The sequence below is a fragment of the Gopherus evgoodei genome, chromosome 1, assembly GCF_007399415.2.
Source record: "Gopherus evgoodei ecotype Sinaloan lineage chromosome 1, rGopEvg1_v1.p, whole genome shotgun sequence".
Taxonomy (NCBI): domain Eukaryota; kingdom Metazoa; phylum Chordata; order Testudines; family Testudinidae; genus Gopherus; species Gopherus evgoodei.
In genome coordinates this window covers 98557085-98583850 of record NC_044322.1, presented here as the reverse complement: position 1 = coordinate 98583850, position 26766 = coordinate 98557085, and the positions used below count along the sequence as shown (strand labels likewise).

Here is a 26766-nt window from a genome sequence, read left to right as displayed (position 1 = left end):
CTGCTGCTACAGATTGATTCATAATCTCTCCCAGATGAGACTTTTATATGCAATACCACTGGTTGGCAAGAATCTCTCAAGTACTGGTGCATTTAGCAATACTAATTTCATGTTTCAGCACCAGACTTTTAACAACACAAGAAAGCCATTATGGTTTCTGATAGACCTGTAACATCTTCAAGGTTAAGTAGAAGATATTATATTAGTTATTCTGAGTCCAAGATGGAAAGGATGAACTTGCTGAACAGAAAAAGAATGAGATCTCTTCATAGGTTCTGAAATCATATGGGAAATCAAATCTAGCCTCCCTAACTCCAAGACAACATGCCCACAATCAGAAACACTTAATGGAGACATGCTGTAATGTGGAATATGTAAAAATGAGGTAGGGAAACTGAGAAATATGAAGATAGTACTGTTGGAGTTAAATGTCCCTGTCCTAACATACGCTTCATTTTGAGGCAGTTAATGATATACTTTGTTCAAGGTATGGAAGATTTTTTGAAAGGGAAATGACAAAATTGAGATCCTTACAAAAGTTGTCTACAAAAATGTATGTGAATTTATGTCAGCTTTTACAGACACACTGAAACATACAGTATATTAAAATTCAATCTTTGCTTTCAAGGAGGAACGCTTAAAATGCTACCACATACTGACAAAGTGAACTTTGGTAAGCACATTACTACTTGTTTGTATCCTTCTCCAGCTCTCATCTTGATGCCTTCATATGTCTAGAATATCCTCCAGGTACTGGTGCAACAACCATCTATCTTCTTCCTCTTTCAAATATCTCCTCAAACTACACTTCTTCCACGGAGCCAAAGCTTGAAAAATTTACCCATCCCCAGGAAGTAAACCTTCTAACCTCAAGCCCATACACATTAGCTACATGTGCTCCTCACAATCTGTAAACTCTTTGCCTCAACAAAATATTTAGTGGTTCTGACCTGCCTCCTTGCTTTTTCTTGCTTCCTCCTTTTCTGCAGAAAATCTAGTATCTTCCAGTTTTTCATGGCCAGGACTTATTCCTGGCTCCTTATATCTTCAGCAGCTGCTGCTCATATGCTTGTCCAAAAACTCCCACGTGCCCTGTAACCAAGCAGGTTTTCTCAAAGCCTGCATAAAGCTCATCAGTGTTAGCTTGCCACTCAATAAATGCATACATCACTACTGTCTGAGGAATCTCTCTCATGGTCATGCAGTGGTTTGTGTGTCTTAACCACCGTCTTTGTCTCCAGCATGTAAAGTCCCCAGAGCTGGGATGGTGTCTTCCTGTATGTGTTCTGTACAGCATTGACTGCATGGCACCCAACAAATAATTTATTAATTACCTTTCTGTTCAGAGCCACACCATCTTCACAGTCCAATACAGCACAGTCTACATTTAGAGATGGAATTTTTTGTATCTTCCTTTCATCATCTGCAGGCACATATAGCACAGCTCTTCTAGGTACATACTTGTGGGAAGGCTTGGCATGATAATCAAGTTTAGGAACTCCAGCTGACAGTGAGGAGCTTTTCCTGTAAAAAAAAGGAATTGAAGTTATATTCCTGATTATAATTTTAAACAATATTTTAGTGTGTTTTTTTTAAAAGAGGACACTCCTACTGAGGTACAACCTCTCAACTGTTGAAACCAGAATCTAAGTCACGAGAAAACTATCTTACAATGAAATACATTTAAAAAAAACTATGTTGAAAGAACATTAAGGCTGCAAAGTCCAACACTCAAAAGTTAGGAAATGCCAGAGATAAGGTTACTCCAGCCTGCCCCCTTTGCTCCATCCTTTAGTGCAGCGCTTCTCAAGCCGGTTCGCTGCTTGTTCAGGGAAAGCCCCTAGCGGTCCAGGCCGGTTTGTTTACCTGCTGAGTTCGCAGGTTCGGCCACTCCAGGCCAATGGGAGCTGCTGGAAGCGACAGCCAGCACATCCCTCGGCCTGCGCTGCTTCCCGTAGCCCCCATTGGCCTGGAGTGGCAAACCGTAGCCAGTGGGAGCTGCGATCAGCCAAACCTGCAGATGCGTCAGGTAAACAAATCGGCCCGGACTGCCAGGGGCTTTCCCTGAACAAGCGGCGGCTCAACTTTGAGAAGCATTGCTTTAGTGAGTCCCCACCCAGACTGTCTCCTTCTATTCCTGTCTCCCTCTGCTCCTCACTCCTAGTCTGTCCTGGTTCTCCCCATTCCTACCCCCCTCCCCAGCATGCACTCTTGAGCCTGCCCCTATTCCAACGAATCAGGCGGATTCCTCCTTCTCCTCTATATTGCCTGGGTGCCAGCAGTGGCAGCAGTGAGAGCACAACAGTAAGCAAATCAGTTAATAATAGAGACAGTCTCTCTGCTTCCAGTTGTGGTCCCTGATGGAATTGCAGAAAATCCCTGCTTAGCCATTGCAGCTCAGGATGGAGAATGCTCAGTCCAGTTAGCACATAAGATCTGTGCGGAGCATTGTCACACGCTGCAGATGTACAGAGTACAACATTGCTAACCTCCAACAAACATCTACTGAGTGTGTGCAAGCTGCAATTTTCAGAGGCTTAAGACTTGGCAAACTTGAGTGGATTTTCACAGGCACACCACAAGGAACACCCATGACACTAAGGCAATGTTTCTCAAACTTCTTTGATTAGACCCCACTTCTTTGTGTCTGTAATCATTTATGCCCACCCCCCGCAAGTACATATACCGCCATCCAGCTCTGAAGGCAGAGCAGAAAGCAGTGGCTGCTGGCTGGGTGCCGAGCTCTGAAGGCAGTGCCGTGCCAGCAGCACCACAGAAGAAAGGGTGGCAATGTGAAAAGTGATATTCATCATCACTTTTCACAATAGAATTAGTGTCCATTGCCAACCTTACTACTGGCACTGCTGCTGCCACCCCGGGGCTGACAGCCAGAGTCCCGCTGCCTTCAGGGGAGGGGGAAAAGAGAGGACAGCCCGAGCCTAGGCTGCCTCCCAGTGAGGAATTGGGGGTGAGGGGGGAGTCTGAGCCCAGGTGGCAGTGCTCTGGCTGTCCCCTTTATCCCACCTCCTGGGCGTGCACAGCCCTTCTGCATGAGCCTCAATTACCCAGGGCTGACAGCCAGAGATCTTAAAAAAACAAAAACAACCCACTCCACACACACACAGCTCACACCTCCCTTGACACATTCCCACGCCTCCCTTGGAAGGCCCTCCCCATAGTTTAAGAACCACTGCACTGGAGTGACTCCTCTGCCAAATTTCAGGTCCCTGCTCCAAAACATGGAAGCACTAGAGCTTCTCAATGAAATGGTTGCACACATTTTTTAACATGGGCAAAACAACGTATTTTCCCCTTAACGTTCTCAGAAATGGCTGAACCATTTTAGCTAAAACTTTCCAAATTAATTAACCTGAGGAGGACACTTGCATGGAAAAAAAAAATCAGCCTCAACAGTTACAGTTGGGTGAAAACAGGGATTTATGCTGAAAAGTTTTAGAAAACCTTAATTACTGGAAATGCTGCCAGTCACTTATAATTAAAAAAACTAAAATATAAGCACACAACTATCTCTTTAAACACAAATTTTAGAGAGACTGAAAGAAAAAAATTTATATATTACGTAATATAAATATAAATAGCTGCAGTCCACTCTGCAGGTGGTGTAACAAGAATTCCTGATCATCGTGGACCAGAATTTTGAGTTTCTTGCAACTATATTAGCCAAAACATGGTCAGGCCAGATGGCTACGGGAAAGTGATAGAAGGCAGATATATTAGCCTCAGGTTAAGTAGGTCCCCTTTCCCTGGGTGAGGTAACAGGGAAGGTTCCAGAACAATCAGGAACTTTCTGGGAACAATTAAGACAGACAAGCTGATTAGAACACCTGCAGCCAATCATGAAGCTGCTAGAATCAATTAAGGCAGGCTAATTAGGGCACCTGGGTTTAAAGGAAGCTCGCTTCAGTTTGTTGTGCGCGTGTGAGAAGCTGGGAGCAAGAGGCACAAGGAGCTAAGAGTGAGTGCTGTTGGAGGACTGAAGAGTACAAGTGTTATCGGACACCAGGAGGAAGGTCCTGTGGTGAGGATAAAGAAGGTGTTTGGAGGAGGCCATGGGGAACTAGCCCAGTGAGTTGTAGCTGTCATGCAGCTGTTACAGGAGGCAAGATAGACAGCTGCAATCCACTGGGCCCTGGGCTGGAACCCGGAGTAGAGGGCGGGCCTAGGTTTCCCCCAAACCTCCAAACTCCTGATCCAACACAGGAAGATCTCTGAGGCTAGCAAAATCCGCCAACAAGCACAGGACCCACCAAGGTAGAGGAGGAAACGTTGTCACACATGGAAAAGCAGCGAAGAGTCCTGTGGCACCTTATAGACTAAGACGTATTGGAGCATGAGCTTTCGTGGGTGAATATCCACTTTGTCGGATGCATGTAATGCATGTAGTGTCACACATGGTTTAATAAAATTGTCTCGGACAAAAAAGCCCCCAAAAGGTCCATACTGGTCAGGAGAACAATGCTAACAAAAACTGTGTTTATACATGGTATCAACCCTATGTAAATAGGGCTTTACTCATCAGAACAAACATTCCAGTTCTCTCTATCAAAGAGCTAATGCAGGTATTTGTTTAAACCCTGCTTCAAACAGATCTTATTTTTTTGAAATGGTACTGCTTGTATAAAATGTTCCTGTTTTCATTAGAAGAGAGGAAACCTCTGGAGCTGGGGCCTTTCTCAGTAAATGGAACACCGCAATAGTGCTCCATTTTACCAAGGGCACCGGGCAGGTAGGTGGCTGACTTTATATATCTGATTTCTTATATCTACAATGCGATTTGTGTTTGCAAGCTTGAGGAATATTTGGGTTTGTGTTGTTGCCTTTTATAAATTATGGCTTTATTAAGATGAAATAATTTACAATGGAGGTGGGTAAGCACTTCACTCTTTCTTTTAAAGAAAAAACTAGGAATAATGAGGCATAATTAGTTCTCTAGTCTTGCTCTGGTTATAAGATTTTGGAGAGGGGAAACTTCATGCTTACTACTAGGGCCTTGGCTACACTGGCGCTTTACAGCGGTGCAACTTTCTCGCTCAGGAGTGTGAAAAAACACACCCCGAGTGCTGCAAGATACAGCGCTGCAAAGCACCAGTGTAAACAGTGCCCCAGCGCTGGGAGCAGGGCTCCCAGCACTGCAAGCTAATCCCCATGAGGAGGTGGAGTACGCGCAGCGCTGGGAGAGCCCCAGTGCTGGCGCTGCGACCACACTTCAAAGCGCTCCCGCGGCAGCACTTTGAAGTTTCGAGTGTAGCCATACCCTAGGACTCTGAAAGAAAAAATAATGTCATCTGTCACTGCCTGTTTTTAGCTGTTAAACTATTCAAATACAGCTAAAATATGATAATGTTTTCCTGCATGGCATTCCATACATACTCAATGAATATTTCTGTTCTGTATCAGATGAAAAAATAGTGAGAGTAATTAACCACTGGAACAATTACAAAGGATCATGGTGGATTTTAAAGTCAAGATTGGATGTTTTTCTAAAATATATGCTCTTGGAATTATTTTGGGGAAGTTCTATGGCCTGTGTTATACTGGAGGTAGGGAATATAATCACAATGGCCACTTCTGGCATTGGAATCTATGAATTTATGAAATAAAAGTAAAAGAAAAAATGTAAATAGAGTGAGACAGAGACAGAAAACTATAGGTGACAGATGCTAATCATGTCACCTAATAGACGATTCTCAGATACCATAGTGATGGGTATGGCATAAGAACCTGAATAGGACAGAATAAAAATTATTACACCTCTGTGTAAATAATTGCTGTAGTTTCCATAATGATGTTAGGCAATTGTGAAGTGAAGGAAAGATGAATGAGAGGGAGTCATCCAGGAGACATATTGGATCTCTAGCAAAATGTGGTCCATGCTTTGAAAAAGTTTGAGAAACCCTGTTGTAAAATATGTGGCCTATACATGACTTAATGTGGAATAAAGTTTTGTTTTGTTTTTTCAGTATGGAGATATACCTTGAAAGGTCATCAAGTCCAGTCCCCTGCCTTCACAGCAAGACCAAGTACTGTCCCTAACAGATTTTTGCCCCAGATCCCTAAGTGGCCCCCTCAAGGATTGAACTCATAAGCCTGGGTTTTGCAGGCCAATGCTCAAACCACTGAGCTATTCCTCCCCCCTCTAATAACACTTCTTTAGGATGACCTCCATAATTAACCCATGCCATTTCTACCATATCACACAAGTATACATTATTATACACATATGCAGCACATAGGAATAATGTGAAGTCATCCACATTTAACGCAGAATACATAATTCACACATGAATGTCATTGATACATATAGCATTAATCTAATATCTTCCACATTGTTACTTTCTGATCACACCAAAGCACTAGTGTGCCGAAAGAGTCTGCTTCAAATTATACATGACCAAACCTTCCAAATGTTTGAAAATGAATACAATCAATTTCAACTATGACAATGGCAGAGAGATGCAATACTTCCAATGACTAACTAAGTCCCTGTCAAGGACTTATTTCTTCATCTTGAGGTTGTTATATTCAAAATTAAAAATAGATTTAATAAAAAAAAAGTATTAAGAAAGATCTGCTGGGGTTTTAACTCTATGGACCTACTTGAAAATTACAACTATACCATGACCTCCCTTGCCAGTTATGCAACTGTCCTTGGTGGACCCACTTTGTTAGCATGGAAGAAAGTGCTGCTGTTCCATTGTTTGTAATATGATTGGTAATACTAAATGGGGCCTAATCAACAGGGCAGTTTTGCTGTTAAATAAAAATTATGCATTATTTATTAGAAGTGCCGGAGCTATCCTTATTAATAAGTATTCTTCATCTATGACTGCAACAGCTTCAAGAAACATGCAGTAGGGACCTTGACACTCGGGACCTAGGAGACATACTACTGAGATTCATACTCTGCCATTTTTTTTTGTTTGTTTAACAGCTTATGTTCCTTGTCTTATGGTGAAGTGCTAATAACAACAGAAATTGTGACAACTAGTGTGGCTGGTAGTTAACTTAATTCAATCCCACTTTTGTGCATTACATTTGGGAGGGGAGAGGAGGAGGAAGAGAAGTTTATTTTAAATGAAGATTGGAAAGAGTGTTTTCCAGTGTGACACAGAGGTCAGTGAAGAAGTCTGCAGTCCTTCACTAAATATATGAGGCAACAAAGCAATTAGTTTCTATTCTCTTTCTCTGATGGCTTCCACCTGTAGCTCTCAAAGACACAAAGAAGTCAAAGAACTCAGTCCCTTAATAGCTAACTCTAATGGTACAGACAAGTAGCCTCTGAAGCATCCTTGATGACTATTACTAATTGTCCACTCTAACCTAGAGTAATTTGATAGATGTGAATAAAACCATAATCCCAGAGCACACCAAGATGAGATGTATCACCTGGCAAACATGTTACACAAGACTTCTTGCTAGCTGTAATTAAACTGAAAGCTACAGGACCAACCAGCTCCCTTTTAAATCTGCAGACACTGTTTATGTTATTCAGCATTGATTCTCTGAGTCCAACACACAATGATATAGCTTCTGAAAGGAAAAACTGTCATGACCTTCAGACCAGATTTAGAAATCATGAGTTAGCTGTCACCACTTACCAGTGTAAACTTTCATTTAGAGAGTTCAGCAGTGTGACTCCACTAAACGAATATCTAAATCTAAAGAAGCAGTGGAGTTAATCCATTAAAATATCATCACCTCATAGGTTTAAGACTGAGAATAATATTAACCAGGGACCACTAGAAATTTCCCTTGAACTCATCAACCTTGGAACCCCATTGGCTCTGTATGTGTTTCTTAGAACTAATACTATTACAGATATACTGTCAATTTGTCAAGTTGTTTAGGCTTAGTAAATCTAAAACAAAATCATCAAAAAATGTTCTTTTAAAAGCAGTTGCAGGAAAATGGTCTCACTTGACATGCATAATTACAGATTCTTTTCCCTATTTTCGTTTAAAAAGATAACATGGCAAAATGTAAAATAAGAGCTTGTTACAAATATGTTTAGGCATAACTACAACAAGCATTTTCACACAGGATTGTTTCTGATGTACAGTGCATAGTTTGGGGATTTTTCCTCTCCAGTAAATTCCTCTTCTGCGTAATCACATGTTCATTTTAGGCTACCTAAAAAGATGGTGAAATTTTGAGGAATAACGGGACACCCTTCATTATGGATTTATTTAAGAGAGACAATGGCAAGAGTTAGGCCCAGAACATTGCATATATTAACATTTTGGTGTTCTATTAGCCAACATTGTCTCACTTATCTTCATTTTGTTGGTATTTTAAAGTAACATAAGTCTCTGTAACAGTGAATAAATAAATAATAAAAATATTCATCATCATAAAATCTCAGACCTATTGTAGGCACCAAGAAAATTGCTTCAACATGTGTCTCTTTGAATGGATAGATATTTTCTTAATTATGTAAAACTACGTGTGATTGAACTTAAACCAAATAAATGAACATTCTCCAAGAGGAAGTTGGCTAACAAACCATTATTTCTTTTAAGTATATAAAAATGAGTAACAGAATATTAAGTATTAGCCATTTAATTGTTTTGCTGCATGCTGTTTTCATTCATATCATATAGTTTTGCAGCATGTTGGTATTTAATGGGGTTTTGGAATTGTATCTAGGTTTTCTTAAGATTTGTAGCACTATACATATCTCTTCTCCAAATATTAAAAAAAATGGCAAGTGAAAAGCATCCATATTCATTCTACATAATTTCCTCTTCAACAAAAATATTTCATTGTTCTGAACAAAGGAAACAAATCTTTTCTGTTTATTGAAAGATGCTGCACTTTCCACTGTAAACTGTAGAATGTCACTGAAATTAGTGAGTGTAAAAGAAGATATAAAATCTCCCTGCTACATACTACAGTATGTTTCCAGGTGCTGATCACACACAAGCTTCCATACATAGTTAACTTTACACATGGTGTGTAGTCTCATTAAAGTCAACGGCACTACTCACAGTACCTAAAGTTAAGCATGTGTGTAAGTCTTTTCAGGATCATGGCCTTACTCTGTTTCCAGTTCTTTCCCATGTTTATTATTCTAGATCAAGTAATTCCAGAAGGGCTGCTATGCTATAATGTGTCTAACAAATGACAGATTGAAATGGCAAACCTCTAGTTCTGTAAGCCTGGGCACCAGTGATGGTCTAAATTTGGGATACTGTTTCAGAAGAGCACATCTACAGGCCTGGATGAGACAATTCACAAAAAATGCGTCACATTCAGCAATCCTCAATGCATATTTCTGAACCCTAGAGATATGATCATTGGCTTTATGCTATCCTATATATTTTCGGTGGTCAAGTTAAGAGAAGTTCTGAGACCCAAGACCAAAAAAAATTTGTATAATCTAGGCAGTCTAAACGGAAAACATATACATTTTCCCCCGTTCTGTTTTTTTTTTAAATACAGAATAAAAATAACAATGAACCCCTCCCCCACAAATAAATATTCTATCACTAGTTTTACTTTGTTTAATTATCAGGAACTAGCTGGCAAATAATCTATCAAAGATGCAGACAAAGGAAAGTGATATGAAATTACAAAACACCGCAATTTGCATAGTAATTCCTTCTAATTAGGAAAAGAAGATATAAATTGTTTGTTATAAACACCAGTTGTGCCTTGTGCAAACACTAACATCTCACAACTGAGCCAAGCTACGTGTTTGTCTAATCAAAACTACTTTCCAAAGAGTTTTATTGGTACAGCTGCAGAGCATGAATTTTATCACACATGCTAATAATCCCAGTTATGGTACTAACATTTTAATCATTTGTTCTGCAGGCTTGTTTCTCAAACAATTAGCACTAATGAATGGCCAGAATACCTCGGATCATATATGTCTAATTGCAGTCAAGAGCAGTTCTTGTCTGCATGTACATTTCAATTTACCTCTGGGGATAATGTTTGTTAATTGTATTTCTTTATATAGCAAGTGAAAAAAGGCTGTTGGCTCAAAAAGGGGCTAAGTGTTCTCTTCTTTCCCTTTGTTCCCACAAGAAGCTAAAGTCACTTCAAGAGGCACTTAATCCCATCATCCATGGTTACAATTGCCTTACAGCATCAATCAAAAAGAATCTGAAGTAAAATGATGCAGCTATATTGTGTAATTAAAAGCAATTCAGGTAGTTATTGCTTGGGGCACTTTCCAGGTCCAAATACTTAAAATAGCACTGCAGGGATTCTAAATACTGTAGTGTTTTAAATTTGGTCAACTACAATATCTCACAGAAGAAGGGGAGGAATATGCAAAAAATAAATCTGTCCTAGTGTGTATTGTAAAGCAAAAGAAAAGAGGAACAGTTAACGTTTGAAGTGACAAAATCTACAACTATCCATATAAAAGGAAAATAAAAATATCAAGAAGAGAGAAAAGAAGAGGAGAAAGAAAAGGAGTAAAGTTTTAAAGAAAAACAAATTTCCTGCAATTGTTAAAAGTGAACACGCAACCCCCCAAAAATACAAAAAACAAAAACAAAAAAAACCCTAAAGCTCTCTTTAATGGGAAAGATCACTTTACAAGTTGTAAAATCAGAATATAGGATTTCTGAAAATCCCCATTTGTCCTAACGTAAGGAAATTCAAAGTAAGTTTTTTTAAAAAGTTATTATGTTAAAAAGGCAAGATGTGTGATATTTACTTCCAAATACTTTCAGAACTTTAATGAGGTATTCTACTTAACAAATGCCACTAACAGAGATTCAATTATGCTTAAATCAAACTAAGAGCATCAACATATCAAACACGCAGTTTTACATTTTGATTTCTCCCTTTGTTTTTAAACAGATAAGGGCATTTCCTTGCTGTTTTTTTTTTAAACACAGAACACACTTTTTCCTCCCTCAGAATGTAGGGCAACAGCTACTTGCTATGGAAAATTAAATGAGACTAGATTTTGTGGTTTCAAAACTTTGGAAAAGCAATCTTTCCTTATAAGAAAAAAAGTATTTTGAAATATGCATGATTTGATTCTAACACATCAATAGGCCTGATCTGATCTCATATTGATGTAAATTAAAATTAATTCCACTCAAGTAGATAGGAGTTATACAAGTGTAAAACCGTGGTAAGCAAGGTCAGAATCAGGCCCAGCCTCTCCTTAAGCTTTAAGAAGTTTAAACTATAAACCTTAAACATTTCTACCAAACCATTAACTATACAGGAGATGTGTGCACAGTGATAGGGACACTACAATGGGCTGAAAAACCAGCTCCCAGCTACTTAGTGAATTTAGAAATTTAACCCTCATAGCAAGCAACTCTGGATCTCAAAAGAACAGTTTGGACGGAGTCACTCTATAGAGAAGTTACCCATTGGAAAAACTGTAGTGAGAAGAAATGAAAAGGGGGCTTTCAAGTAAATTTCTGCAAGCAATTGCTAGAACTGATAGTGCACATCACAGTATATATATAAAAAACAGAGAGGTAAATAAAATAGGAAAGGAAAGTCTTGCTGTTAAAAAAAAGTTGCCATGTAGAAATATGTGAGAACAAGGCAGGTTAGTAATTAAACTGAACTATTAATAAAAATCAAATGCTAAGTGAAAGTCCCTTTAGTGCAGAGTTTTGATTTTAGTTGCTACTTATAACTTTTATGTTGGATTTACTGAGAGAAAAATCATGTAAATAGAAAACAGAACCTTACCGAGAAAGAAAAAAGGATTGAGCACAAACCAGAAGCTAACTGACAAAGGCTCAAAATAACAGACCCCTAACTATAAAATGATAAAAGGGTATCATAGGTTAAATAGTTAACCAAACCTACTCCTCCCACCAGCCCCAAACCTAAAAAATGACCTTTTATTTACCCCATCATGTTCTTTCAACTACACTGACCCTGTTGTTCATGAACATTCAAGGCTCCCCCATACTTCAATAGTTTGGACTGAAGACCATTTTAAAGCAGCTAAATAAATTAAGAAATAAAAATCACACTTCTGATGTATACCTGAGCATTCACTCTCTTTATAACTATGGCAATCTTTGAACAACTTGCCATGCCAATAGAGTATCACTGAGTTGAACTGTTCATTCCTTTCACCTTTAGCATTACTGAAGTTTTAGGCTCCTTAGGACGCTAACTGCTGCTTAATGAAACCAGAATCATTGAACTGCAATGCAAAAACTCTGCATTTGTCTGTCACAGACTGACATTCACATGGAGACGTATTAGATAAAGGAAGGTGCAATTAGAATAATAATGTACTTACTTGACCGGAATATTTGGGTTTCATTTCTCATCATATACAATATAAAATTAAACCTTTTAAAGTGTTTGTTTATATAAACTATATCTGCCTTTCTCCATATTTTATTAACGTCACTCTACATGTAATTTTATCTATACCATTATGAGGAAACATTATAAAATATTTTCTTGGAAGAAACTGCTGCATGATATAATAAAGTTTGATCTCAGTAGTTTGTAACAGGGTATTATAACTTTTTAATTTAAAATGTTTTTTGTTATTCAAAGTTAAAGATAACAGTCACTAATCTATCAAAGAAAGGATTATATGCAAGTTACCTCAAAAAAGAATATATAAACTTTTAGCAATAAAATAATTTATTATACACCAACATTGTACTCAAAGCCCTATAACGCAAAGACAACAACATGACATTCTACCCCAAGAACCCTGGAATTTTAAGAGGCAGAACAGTCACAGAATGCACGGAAAGATCCACTATAAAGTTCTATCTTTATAGAATGTTGATCTATAATAAATATGGAGATATAAATGGTTGCATTTCCACTGAAAATGTTTCATGTTTGTTGACTCTGCAGAAGAAGTGTGTTTTGAGGAGATATTTCCTTTGTGTATCTGCTATCAAAAAACCCCCAATTAGTTAATTGTGAAAAAAAGATTTAAATTCTCTGCTCTGGTAAGTCTTCTGATACTTCTCTTTAAAAATTCTGTTAACAATATTTTTACACCTCTGAGTATAGATATTGACACTTTCCCACTGTTTTCTACACTGTACTTCTCTGTTTACTCAAAGCTGGTCCCCATAACAGGTTACAGAGCTCTTTCAATTCCTGCCATTGATCCAGCTGTGTACACATTGGCAAGGTCAGGATCAAGATCAAGATTTGAAAATTCAGTGCTAATTACTGTGATTACAATCTGGGTCTCAAGCAGCCAAAGCCTCTAGTAGAGTTTAGGAGGGACCTACTTACGAATTAAAAACAAACAAACAGAAACACATTCAGCAGAGTCTATAAAGTGCCATTCCAGCTTGCCAAACCATAATGCTGGCATAAAGTGACTATTTCCCCCCCCAAATGTATGCAGGTTAGTTATTCATATACCCATGGCATAAGACAAAAGGAAAATGTTACAGACCTTAAAACATAGCAACTTTGATTTATGTTGCAAGTTCAAACAAGTTATGGTAAAAAAATATTTTGAATAAGTTGACAATCTTCAGAAAAAAATATTATTAAATGAATGAAAAACATGATTCTACTAAGCCAAAACGTATACAAAAGGCACCAGTACTGTGGCAGGCATAAGAAGGAACACATTTGTTAAATATGTTGCGGAATCTTGTGTATTCTTGAGACTTATACACAGGAGGGCACATTCTAACTTGGCTTGCAAATCAGGCCATTCTACTGTTAGTCAAGGCATGATCTGGCCCTATAATTCTTGTATACTTAGAAATATGAGTTAGTTATGCGGATGAATAAAGGCTACTTATTTTTGCACCAAGAAGAGCAAAACAAAACAACATGTCTTTTATCTGGATTTATGCCCCAACCCTGTAAACACTAAGGTGATGTCCAGACTACCCGCCGTATCGGCGGGTTAAAATTGATTGCTCGGGGATCGATATATCGCGTCTAATCTAGACGCGATATATCGATCCCCGAGCGCGGTTATATCGATTCCAGAACTCCATCAACCCCAACGGAGTTCCGGAATCAACAGGGAGAGCCGCGAACATCGATCCCGCGCGGTGTGGATGGGTGAGTAATCCGATCTTAGATATTCGACTTCAGCTACGTTATTCACGTAGCTGAAGTTGCGTATCTAAGATCGATTTCCCCCCCGTAGTGTGGACCAGCCCTAAAGAATATAAGTAGTCCCATTGAAATCAATGGGACTACTCACATGCTTAAAGTTAAGCATGTGCTTAAATGTCTGCAGAATTGTGGCTCATTTTGAATTCCCAAACAGTTCACTTTCCAACTGTTTTTGGAATGTATCCAGGCCAACTTGCCTTTCCTTTCAAGTTCTGTACATATTATAGATGTGAAATACACAGACTGGGGCAAAAGTGAGCATATGAAGCATGCTCATGCAATGTAGTTAGAGAATGTCTTTCACAGAAAATAAAAACACTTAGCACTAAGTGGAGAAAAAAATATTGCATGATATTTTCTGGTAAGCTGAAAAGCAGAAACTTGATTCTACTTAGTTAAGAGTTTTAGGCTGCTGCGGAACTATTGTAGACTCCATTAAGCACATTTAAGACGGTTTACATTCTAAGTCATTAGATATTGAAGAATATTTGAAAAATTTACACTGCTCTACAGCCAAAATGCTTCTGAAATAAATGTAGTCCAACTTTACTAATTCTGGGTCACTGAGAACAAAAATGATGCTTAAAATTGTTGATTGGCTCTAGTTTTCAAGATATGCTATTGGGTCAGTATATACGACCCTTGACTTGGAAATGGTGGAGGATAAGTGAGTTATAAAGGGAAGGGATCTCAATTTAAACCAGAAATGACTAAAATACATCTTTGACTGGATCTATGAATAAATCTATGACTGGGTTTGGACAGTACTTGCTTTTTAGGCAAAACAATGAATGATGCAATCTGAAGCTGGTATTGCATCATATATGATATGAATTGCATCATGTTATTCCTGGAAGTCATGGATGATGCAATCATAACGAAGCTTACATCACTCTGCTGAACAAATTGCCCTATACCAGCTCTAGAAATCATACAGTGTCATGCTCTCTTATTTGTCAGTGTTTGATTTTGCAAAGGGACACATTTCTGTTTAGCCAAAGTGAGCAGAGATACCTCATACTTGTGTGAACAGTGCAGATAACTTCTGCTATGTTTGTGGTGAAGTGACTTTTGCATCACAAAAGCGCAGTATAACCACTATGGTTAAGAAAGCCTATCACCTTTATTTTGGCTGCAAAATTGGAGATCACGACAAGAGGTGGGCCCCACACCTATGCTACAACACTTGTGCAACAAATCTTCGCCAGTGGTTGAACAGGAAAAGGAAATCTATGCCTTCTGCAGTGCCAATGATTTGGAGAGAGCCAATAGATCATACTAGCAATTGTTACTTCTGCATGGTGCCTCCAGCTGGGAAAGGTGTGTCAAAGAAGAAAAAAAGTGGACTGTGCATTATCCAAACATTCCATCAGCTATACGCCCAGTACCCCACGGAGAAGGACTGCCGGTTCCTGATGCACCAGAATCATTCTTACTTGCGTCAGACGATGAAGAGGAAGAGGATGAAACTTCTGGTCCTGAACCATCAATGTCACAGGACCCACATTTTCTCCCATCCTCCTCCTCTGAACCACACCTCATAACCCAAGGGGAACTGAATGACTTTGTCAGGGATTTGGAACTACCCAAGAGTAAGGTAGAGCTGTTGGGCTCCAGACTACAGCAGTGGAATCTCCTGGCAGGCTATCAGGGCAAATGGAGCCCATCAATGCTTGCAGACTATTGCTGGACAGTGACAAGAGATGCTCCATTTAATGAATACAAGAGACAAGCCAAGAAGCGCCAAGTAGACACTGAATAGGACTAAACTATGTAAGTAATAGTTTTTTGCCTTTTGTTTCATAATCAATTTTATTTATATAACCCTTTTGCTGATTTTTAAAGTGTTACATAAACAGGACAGGTGAAATATTATCATGTAAAGCAACCATAAACACATGAAAAGACCTAGGTTTACAATTTATGATTAAAACTCTACTATCTACACAATATACATAGACATAAAATGTAAAAACTTAAATATCTTAGAAACAGTAGCCAATCAGTTGTTTTAATTGTCATATTTGAATTCAGAACATCAAAATACATAATAAATAGCACATTTTATCTCTGAAGCAGACGACCTCTCAAAAATTGTAGACCAGTGTTGTTAGTAAATATTGAATTTCTGAGGTACAGCTTATGCATTTATAACTCAGATGTACTGTGTGTTTGAACCTGATAGATTGAAAGCAGTATTTGGATTGGTTGAACATCAGACTATCTACACAAAGTGATATATAACCTCTGCATTCAAGATGACAGAAACATTAAAAATATGTAGCTGGATAAAAAGTTTGGAAACAAAAATGGCCTGCAAACAACACTTTGCTCTAACCAGCGCTTAACTTATTTCAGCAACTGGCTGAATGCAAAAGAACTATATGGAAATATTACTCAGAATGGCACAAAACAAGCATTGGTATTTATTTTTTAACTAGTCAGATTTATAAGAGCAATGAAATGTCTGCATAAATATTTTACAGCAGCCTGATATGGACTCACTGTTTTAATCAGCTCTTTAATTATCCCCACAAGTTAATAAAATGCAACAACTTGAATCCTTAATGCCTACGCAGTCAGATAAGAAAGCATTCATCAAGCAATATCCATATTGTTTTAATTAAAAAAAATCACTCTTATTTTCAGTATAATATTCCTTAAGTCCAATGTAACATTTTTTTAAAATGTCCCAAAGGCATCTTGATTAGCAATAAAAAAAATTCTCCCTTAACTTCAATCTAAGGTGACCAGGTGTCCGGTTTTTGGGCTGTTAAAAGTTCAGTCAGCAGTGCTGCAGAGCCACGGCAGGCTAGTCCCTACCTGTCCGGGGCTGGGGCACCACACTGCAACCCGAAAGTGGCTAGTCGGTCCAATTCTGAGGCGGGTGGGATGGGGGACACAGGGCTCCGCTAGCTGCCCCTGCCCCGAGCACCAGCTCCGCACTTCACTAGCCAATGGGAGCTGGTCCAGTTCCTAGGCAGGGGGGCCACAGGGCTCTGCGAGCTGACCCTGCCCCGGGCACCAGCTGCGCACTTTGCCAGCCAATGGGAGCAGGGTCGGGGGGTTGGGCGGTTTCATGAGCCAGACATCTCTGCTTTGTCTTCTAAAGTTTAATGTGCTAGAAAAAAAAAGTTAGGGAGGGATTAGACAATCTCTTGGCAGACTGCAGAGCTTTCATGATCTCCAGTAAATATGAACCTGGCAAAAGCTTCATCACCTCATTTTTATTTTTTTTAAAAGACAAAGGAATCTATTTTATTTCTACACAGATTATTCACACTTTCATAGGTGACATTTAAAAGCCTAGGGCAATAGGCCTAAATTTTTACTGTCATTCCCCAATTCTCCATCCATTACCTGATACACCTCTTTGCACAGCCCATTTAATTATTTCCAACCTCAAGTATTCAAAATTCATGAGCCAGTCTCCCCCACCCCCAAAATATGAGGTGGCGTTAAAAGTCATAAAATTTAAAAATCAATATATTGAGGGTTTCTTTTATTTGCTTTCTGGTTTTTGAACCTTCAGGTTTCACATTTTCAAGCTTTTGTTCCTAACGAGGGATAGAAACTAGCTTTCTCTAAACTGAAAGCCGAGAGTTTCACATTACAACCTGAGTCTAGCAGCTGGAAGTTTAAAGAAAATGCCAAATATTGTGAAACAATAAAATTGTGAAACTTTGTAATTCATTTTCATAGCAAAGAATTCAAAGATCTTTTCATTACATAGCTACAGACAGACCAGCTCAGCCCCCAAGGGCAACAAACCTATGTGCGTGTGTGGCTGGGGAGGGAGAAACAGAGAGCGAGAGAGAAGAAACAGTAGTTAAGAGACAAAATTCAGTATTAAGTGTTCTAGTGCTCTGTATAAACAATGGGGAGGAATAATCTATCTTTAAATTATTTTTAAACACTATGACTAATCTTTTGATTGACTTTGCTACCTTCTCACAAGACTAACAAAACAGTCACATGAAAGAAGCCCCTCGCTCCTCATTCTAGATTTCCACAAGTCCCCTGCAGCCACCATCACCTTCAAAATGTACATTTGAAGTTCACAAAGATTTGATTTAAAAAAAATAAGATGGAAAGAACAATGACGGCGAAGAAATAAGATTTGGCAAAACAAGACATTATTAAAAAATTTAAAAAAACACAAGAACAAAAACCCTACTGGTTTACTAAGACTAATTCGACTGGAACTACACACTGCAAAGTGCAAATGCTCATGATATAGACACAGTGGGAGTTTCTTATCTGTATTTTACAGGTGACACTACATTATGTGGTTATGGCAGCTATAGTATCCATTCATTTGGGTTACTGAACAACACTATAAAGCCAAACTAAAACTTGTGTATATCTTAGGAGCCAAAGTTGTGCTCCTCCCAACCGGCCCCAGTTTACTGGATCTTCTTTTCACTAAATGTGCAGATTTTCTATATCAATATATCACAACACAACATTCAAAATCCTCCTTTTTCTTAAAAACATTTTTTTAAAACAGCCTCTTCCCCCTTTAATGTGTTTCACATTTTTGGACATGGCTGAAGGTGTGGGAAACAAAGAAGAAAGGGCAGTAGAGCACAAAAGCACATCCTTTATGCAAGAAAAGACTGTTTGATGCTTACTCAAATATGATTAAAAAGATGTTTAATCTTCTTGTTTCTTCAGTTTGTGGCTATACTAACTAACTAAATATTGTTATTTTACAAATAACTGATAAGTAGGTGCCCTGTGTTCTATAACAAACAATAACTAAAAGGAGAAACAGGATCAGGTTTATGCCCGCTTAATGATGTTTCTTGCCATTTAAACATACCAGCTTTGATTGCCTGTTTCTCTGTGCTTAGACAGAGGTGGTGCTAACCCACTGGAGGCCCTAAGCAGGAATATTTTGCAGGGCTCCGTACCCCTTCCTAAAAATACTAATTGCATTCATACACCAAAGCAACACAAACTAATACATTTGTTTAAAAGTCCACGTTAAATAAAATGAACAGTAATTTGGGAGTAATACTAAATAAGGCCACTTGAGCTGTTTGGGGCCCAAAGCAACTGCATAGTCTGCAAACACTTAGTGCCACCATTGTGCTCAGATACTATGGTGATGGGCAGCAGTATAAAACCCTAACAATATCTAGGATCTTAGCACTTTCTCCCACATTGCTTCTTAAATATGGCAAAAATATCCCTGTGGAAATCTGTAAAGCCCCTCCTTAAAGCCCACCTCAGCCATGATCATATGTTCAGATAAACATTTACCGGAAAAAAGTAAACATAATTATATACTATAGCGTCTATCCCCCAACTTTATTAAGGAGAACGTGTCCTGTGCTTTGAGCTGTCTACTTTTTGGTTTGGGTACCCATTTTAATTATTTATTCATTCATTTTAGGAAGTACTAATAGGTTTACAGTTTCCTCCCAGGTAAATATCAGAAACAAAACAATCATTTCAACAGTGATGTGTTTAAAGTCACATTGTACAAAAACAGTAATCAGATCTCTCTATTTAACAGGATGTTACCAGAGTAAGCATCATTACAACACTTATGACATGTTGCTTCTAGTGATTTTATTACATTGTGTGAAAACTCTTGATTACATATATTTAACAGAAAAGGCATGTCTATCAAATGTTAATATTAAAAAAGATGGACAGGTGTGTTGGGGTGTTTTTTTTGCAGATGAATGTGCTCCATCTGAGTATTAATAAAAGGTAACCAAATAGCTAAATATGCATTTATTCTCTGTCTATTTTGGTGGGCACATAATTGGTGTGTGAATTTTTCCGTAACAACCACCTCCCATATTTTTTGAATCATTCTCTGGAGTTGGATTATTTTTCATTTTCCAGTGAGCGGCTATCAGTAGCTGAGCAGCTACTAGCAGATGAGAGATTAATTCATTTCCTTTTGTGTTATCGTTTCCTCTAGGAAAATCCCGGAGAGTTACCAAAGGATCATTCGATAATAAATATCTAACAATTTGTCATATCTGATTATGGATTGCATCCCAACATTTTCTAATGACTGGACATGCCCACCATATGTGCATAAACTCCCATCTGTCAACACAAATTCTACAGAATTTATCGCCATTCAATCTTTATATATTTTAACTTGACTGGTGTAAGGAGGATAATCATTTATCTGTACAGAACAACAGATGATAATACAAATAAATAATAAATAATAAAATCCATGCTTTATTTTAAGAGTGAAATAGTACTATCAGTATTCTTTTAATATTGATACATAGCACACCAGTAGCATTTAATAAAGCTAAAAGACAAAAGGAAAGAAAGAATAAGGAAGGGGATCAGAAACAGTCATTTCAGCATGAAGACAAGTTGTGGATCAAATTCAAATGTTCATATTAAGTCTGGAGTTTGAAACTGAGTCAATATGTGTGTCATTTGGGTGCTTTCAAATATCATTCAGTCTTAGTCTTACATTATCAATCATCTGATTCCTTGCTGATAGTAATGATAGTAACTATCAGAAGGTTTTCAGTTTTGATCTCTTCCAATAATATTTTAGTTAATATCTCAGAATCCATACGCTTTGTGCTTTGTTGTCAGTGATTAATATTAGCTTTGATGGAAAATAAAATTGTGGGATCTACACCCTTCTCTGCAAAATGCTTTTTCAGTTGTGCAAATTCTTTCCTATCTTATTTAAAGAGGAAAATGTAACATAACATACATGACTATGTCTAGATGCAAAGAGTGAATCACTGTATTTAAAAGTCTCTTACATGTAATAGAAATAAATAACAGTGAAGCTGGAAAGCACTTTCTTGACAGCTTGAGATACAGGAAGAGCAACTCAGTATTTCAAAACACACAAGTTAGGTTCAGCTAGTATGTATCTATGTACAAAATACATGTATATATTACACTTTCTTACATTAACCCCAACAAAATCAAATAAAAAATAGAACTTGCCTTTACAACAAGTTTACAAGTCTCCAGAATTCCCCATACTTTGTTATGTAAACCTGCTTCTTCCTGTGCCTCAAACAGTGTCATTAGCCTGGAAAGTTTCCATAGTATAGCACAGGGGTCGGCAACCTCTGGCATGCAGCTCGCCAGGGTAAGCACCCTGGCGGGCCGGGCCAGTTTGTTTACTTGCCGTGTCAGCAGGTTCGGTGGATCGCGGCTCCCAGTGGCCGCGAGTCACCGTCCCAGGCCAATGGGGGTGGCAGGAAGCCGTGGCCAGCACATCCCTCGGCCTGTGGTGCTTCCCACAGCCCCCATTGGCCTGGGACAGCAAACCGCGGCCAGTGGGAGCCGCGATATGCTGAACCTGCTGATGCGGCAAGTAAATAAACTGGCCTGGCCCGCCAGGGTGCTTACCCTGGCGAGCGGCGTGCCAGAGGTTGCTGACCCCTGGAATAGCAAGTCTCATTGAGGCCTTATGGACACTAGACATTACTGGTTGGAATGTCTTCAGTTTGTAGTTCTGGCACATCTTGCATCCACACCCAGCAGCCATCCCAAGTGTTTTCCAAGTATGTGTGTAGCTGCACTGACTTACTACAGCAGAGGTCTGATCCTAAGCATGGATTAATCAACACAGTTCTGTCACAAATGTTACTGCTGTGTGTCTTCACTGAACCCTTGTAAGAAAATGTAAAGCTATCCATTATTTCATGCAACTATATCCCTTCAGCGACAAAGAGTCCTGTGGCACCTTATAGACTAACAGACGTATTGAAGCATAAGCTTTCTTGGGTGAATACTCACTTCATCAGATGCATGGCCCACGAAAGCTTATGCTCCAATATGTCTGTTAGTCTATAAGGTTCCACAAGACTCTTTATAGATCCAGACTAACAAGGCTACCCCTCTGATACTATATCCCTTCAGTTTCGCCTTTTAGACTCAGAGTGCGATTGTTTCAGCCCTCATTTGGCCATGCAGGATAGTAAAGGAGAGAAAAGGCCCCTTACTCCCTCTGCTTGGCCCTGCTCAGATTACAGTTTTGGCCCTGGGTGGGTAATAGTAGCTGTTTGTTCAGAACACTCCCTCTATGAGTTAATGGGTGGGTAGAGGGGAAAGGAGTAGGAGGAACCCCTGGCTCCGCCACCCTATTTGGCAACAAAAGTAGCTGGTTAGGTGCCAGGGGAGCTGTAAACAGCTTCCACAAAAGGGTGAAGTAATTTACCCCTCAGTCCTGCCAACAGAGCAAGGGGAAGCAAAGAGAGAATTGTCATTCTGTGTTAAAACTTGTTCTCTGATCTGTTCCTGGGGCTATACATCACTCCTTAAAAATTACAAACTAGTCCTTAATGTAGACACCCCAAAGCAGTGGCTCTCAACCTTTCCAGACTACTGTACCCCTTTCAGAAGTCTGATTTGTCTTGCATACCCCCAAGTTTCACCTTACTTAAAAACTACTTGCTTACAAAATCAGACATAAATATACAAAAGCATCACAGCCACACTATTACGGAAAAACTGCTGTCTCTCTCATTTTGTTTACCATACAATTATAAAATAAATCAACTGGAATATAAATATCGTACTTACACTTCATATATAGTATATTGAGCAGTATGAACAAGTTGTATGAAATTTTGGTTTGTACTGACTTTGCTAGTACTTTTTATGTTGCCTGTTGTAAAACTGAGAAAATATCTAGATGAATTGAAGTACCTCTTGGAAGACCCCTGCGTTGTACGTGTACCCCTGGTTGAGAACCACTGCCCCAAAGGACATGAGCACTCTTTAGAGTTACAGAGATACTGTAACAACATTTCTAACAACATTGAGACATAATCCCTGTACAGGCAAGATTTGTCTGGCCTATACCTACATGCTCATAAATTCAGAAATACCCTGAAGTACAACAAAAAGTCTGGTTTTGGCTTTAGTAAACTAGAGGGAAGACTTTCATTGTGTACTTTGGGGAACAAAGGGAATTGTTATAACATAGTACTTTACACAGTATTTACATAGTACTGATCAATCTCAAGACCACCAATTCTTTAATTGATATTTAATGTATTCCCTATGGTTCTTGGCTGGGTAATCTGGCATGAAATAAAAGGTGCACAGACCAGAGGTTTTTTGATTTGTGAGTGTGCACTTTTGCATTCACATTCTTTGAGGACACAAGTCCCTGAAATGTGCAAGAAACCTTATGGGGTTCTATTCTGTTCAGGCTTTTATACACTTTCATCACAGTAGTATCTGACCACTTTCCAGTAATGTGACTAATATCTGTCACGTGTGGTTTATTCTCTCTCTCATTCACTGATCCTCTCTCCAAGGGGAGAATTGTGTGTCCAATGGAGTTTTTTATAGGTACACATGTTGCTCTGTATTTATATTAGAGAAGGCAGGTTGAAGAAGTGCGCCTTGCGCTTGGAGCAGAAGGAGATGACGTTTGTAATGGTTCTTAGTTCCTGCAGGCGTTCATAATGCAGTCTTAGACCAGTCCCTGAGAAACTTGCGCAGATGAGTTTTACTCTTATGGTAGAAAGTTCCATTGTGATATGCATGTGTGCAAACCAGACTTACACATTTAAATCAGACACATGTAAAAATTTTGGCCCAAAAAATCATATTACTCAATCCAGTATAACACTTAAGTACAGGCCTGACAAGGAGTAAACCACAACAAATGTAAGTAGAAAACTTCCCTGAGGTAGGTGCATTGATTTCTTTACTCGTAATATGATGAAATGTGCCTATGCTGTTGAGGTGGTGATTATGGACTAAAGGGCTAGTGTTGGGCAATCACCCACCAACAAGGACGGGTTTCATTCTAGCACACTAAAAATAGCTGTGTAGGGTTCAACTTGGGCTCTGAATCTTGGGGGAGTGAGGGCAAAGTTACCGCTCTCAAGGCCCTTGGCACAATTTGGCCTGAAGAAGTCCTCCTCCTCCTTTAAGAGCAGAAGTTACCTTTAAGCTATGATGCCCTACTTTCTGCTCCTGCTGTGGGTTGCTCTTAAGATAAAAGAGTTACAATGCAAGATGTTTTCTCCATGATAGGAGCTGCTTTCATATGACTCATTCACGTCTTTAGATTACCTTACACAAGGTAGATTTTAGACATTAATAGTTACATTTACTCCTGCCTCAGGAAGGAATTCTAACAATTAGAAAAAAATCACTGGGTACATTTTAAAAGGGAAATATTAGACTCATTTATTATTCTTAAAATATGGTATTTTATTATTTTCTAGAATCCACAGGTGTGCTACATGCCTCAAAGAAATCACATAGAAGTCAGGCTCCTGACTCCAACATCTTACAATGTAAGTGATGGAAACAAGTTAAAGGTGAGGATACCAGGATGTGGAGGGGTATACCTATGTCTTGGCAATTCAGCCCACTTTTATTACACTGGGAACACTTGGTATTCTTTGTAGATGCTGCTGTAGCATGGGGTGGTTAGAAGTGCTTTGAATGAGGCAAGGACCATTCAAGTTGAATGGGCAACCTGGAAGAAAGAACAAAGACATTTGTAAGAGGAGGACATGAAGAGAGAGTATTGATGCTGGTATCACTGATAGAATGCAGAGGGCAGAAGCAACTTCCAAGGAAATCAAGTTTGTGAGGTATGGTGTGCAAGATGTAGGACCTAGAGAGTAAAGACAAGAAGTCTGAAATTGATGCGCAGCACAATGGGGAGCCATGGAAGTGATTCAAAGGGAAAAGCAAAACACATGATTGTGGCAGCAGCCTTTTGGATATACTGGAAGGAGAAAAGTTAGTACCCAAAAAACTCCAGAAAAGGAGGCTGTCAGTAGTCAAGCAGGAGATGACAAAGGCATAAACTGGTGATGTAATGGTTAGGATGGAGAAGAAGGGCTGAATTTTGGAGACACTGTGCAGAAGAAAACATCTGGTTTTCATTACAACCTGATAGGAGGGAGAAGAAAGGGAGGAGTCATACAGTGCAGATAGGAAAGAGAAGAGGGTCAAGGACGGAGCCCTGGCAAATTCCCATAGGAGAGGGGGAGTAGAATGGAGGAGGAACCAGTGAAAGACACTCTTAGGGATCAGCAGTCAGAGAGGCAGAAGAAGAACCAGGAGAAACAAAGGAGAACAGAATGTCAAGGGGGAAGAAGGGCTCAGCAGTGCCAAAGGCAGGGAAAAGTCAAGGAGGGTGAGGATGGTGTAAAGATCTTGAGGCCTAATGAAGTCAATAGAGATTTTGGTGAGAGATGATTCAGTGAAGCACAAAGGGTGGAAACTAAGATTGGAGTGGATCCAAGGACTGTTAGAAGAGAAGAAGAAAAGGCAATAGTAATAAGCATCCAGATAAATGAGTTTAAAGGTAAAGCGAAGGAAATAGACTAATAGTTGGAGAAACAGGAAAGGTCATGGATAGGTACTTTAAAGATGGGAGAAACCAAAAGTATTTTTATACATGCAGGGAACGGAGTTAGAGAGAAGGGAGGGTTTCAGAGTGAAGGCAAGGACAAGGGATATGTAAGCGCATACATAATATTAATCATGTGTGTAGTCCCAGTGAAGTCATATGCTGAAGTACCCTGCTGAATAAGGGCTCAATGTGAGTGAGTTCATAGCCAATGACTGAGAAGGAGGAGGGGGAGGAGGAGTAAACCCCAGGAAATGAATGAAAGTTCAATACGTGAACTGAGGTGGGAGCTTGAATGCTAACTCAAGAGAATGTTTTTTCTGAAATCCTATAGGTTTGCCCTAAATACCCAGTTGCCCCACTCAGTGATTTGCTGGTAACAATCTTGCCTTTTGACATCAACATCAGTGTGTCAGAGGAAAAAAAAAAAGGATAAAGCTAAAAAATAAAAAGTATGTTTGTTCAGTCTTTTGCCAAAGGTACCAACCATATCATCTTGTGATGCAGAACCACTGATTCTGAACTCCTCTGCAGTAGCTGGCAACTATGCCCATGGAATGCTTAAAATTATAATGGCACAAGTGCTCAACTATAGGAAATGAATAGAGGAAATTTTAGCTGGAAAACCCAAGAGAGCCATTTTGTCAAAACTCTGGGTTGGGTGGAGAACAGAGAAAAAGTACAATTAATAGAGGGACAGATGGCTGAGTAAAAACAAAAACTATTATCTAAAAAACTGGCCAAGGAAAGCTTAGCAACTGACCATTGAGCTGAAATAGAAAGCTAGATTAGATACAAAAATGTCCATGTTTTGGGCATTCCAAAGGATAAGAGGAAAAGAAGAACTACTGTCATGTATGGCTATATTAAATACCTGCCATGCTCACATTAAATATTAAGGAGGACCTAATTTATATATAACAGGCATTTACAATTCTTGTTGGAAAGTGGATTAAAAGGAGCAGAACTGGATCAAAAAAAGCATCCAGACTCTCAAGATCAAGAAAGGATCCTGTAAGCAACCTGAGCACAAAAGACATCCCATGTGACGATAAAGTTTTTTGTCTCTAATTTTACACTAGCCACAGAAATGCTTGAATATATTCTTTGTGGATGAGAGGGCCAATACCTTGGTCACATCCCCAAATGAGCTAAGAATTATCCACAAATAGAAATAGTTACATTTTCTGGGATCACTCTACTTTTGAAGTTCTTTCAATTGATGTTCTTTCACTATTGGTCAAGCTTGTAAAGAAAGTTGTGAACAGCAACCAAAACAATATCACAGACAATAAATGTTGGTACACAAAAAGATGGCCCTGGATGTGCTGAGGATC

General features: G+C 39.0%; 1 protein-coding gene across 1 annotated transcript in view; it reads right to left on the bottom strand.

Annotated features, from left to right (window-relative positions):
• The window catches only part of CLYBL (citrate lyase beta like), a 249200-nt gene that overhangs the window by 112364 nt on the left and 110070 nt on the right, over window positions 1–26766 (bottom strand). The window contains exon 2 of the mRNA XM_030568032.1: window positions 1335–1524. Within this exon, the coding sequence (XP_030423892.1) occupies window positions 1335–1524 (190 nt within the window). The remainder of the gene's footprint in view (window positions 1–1334; window positions 1525–26766) is intronic.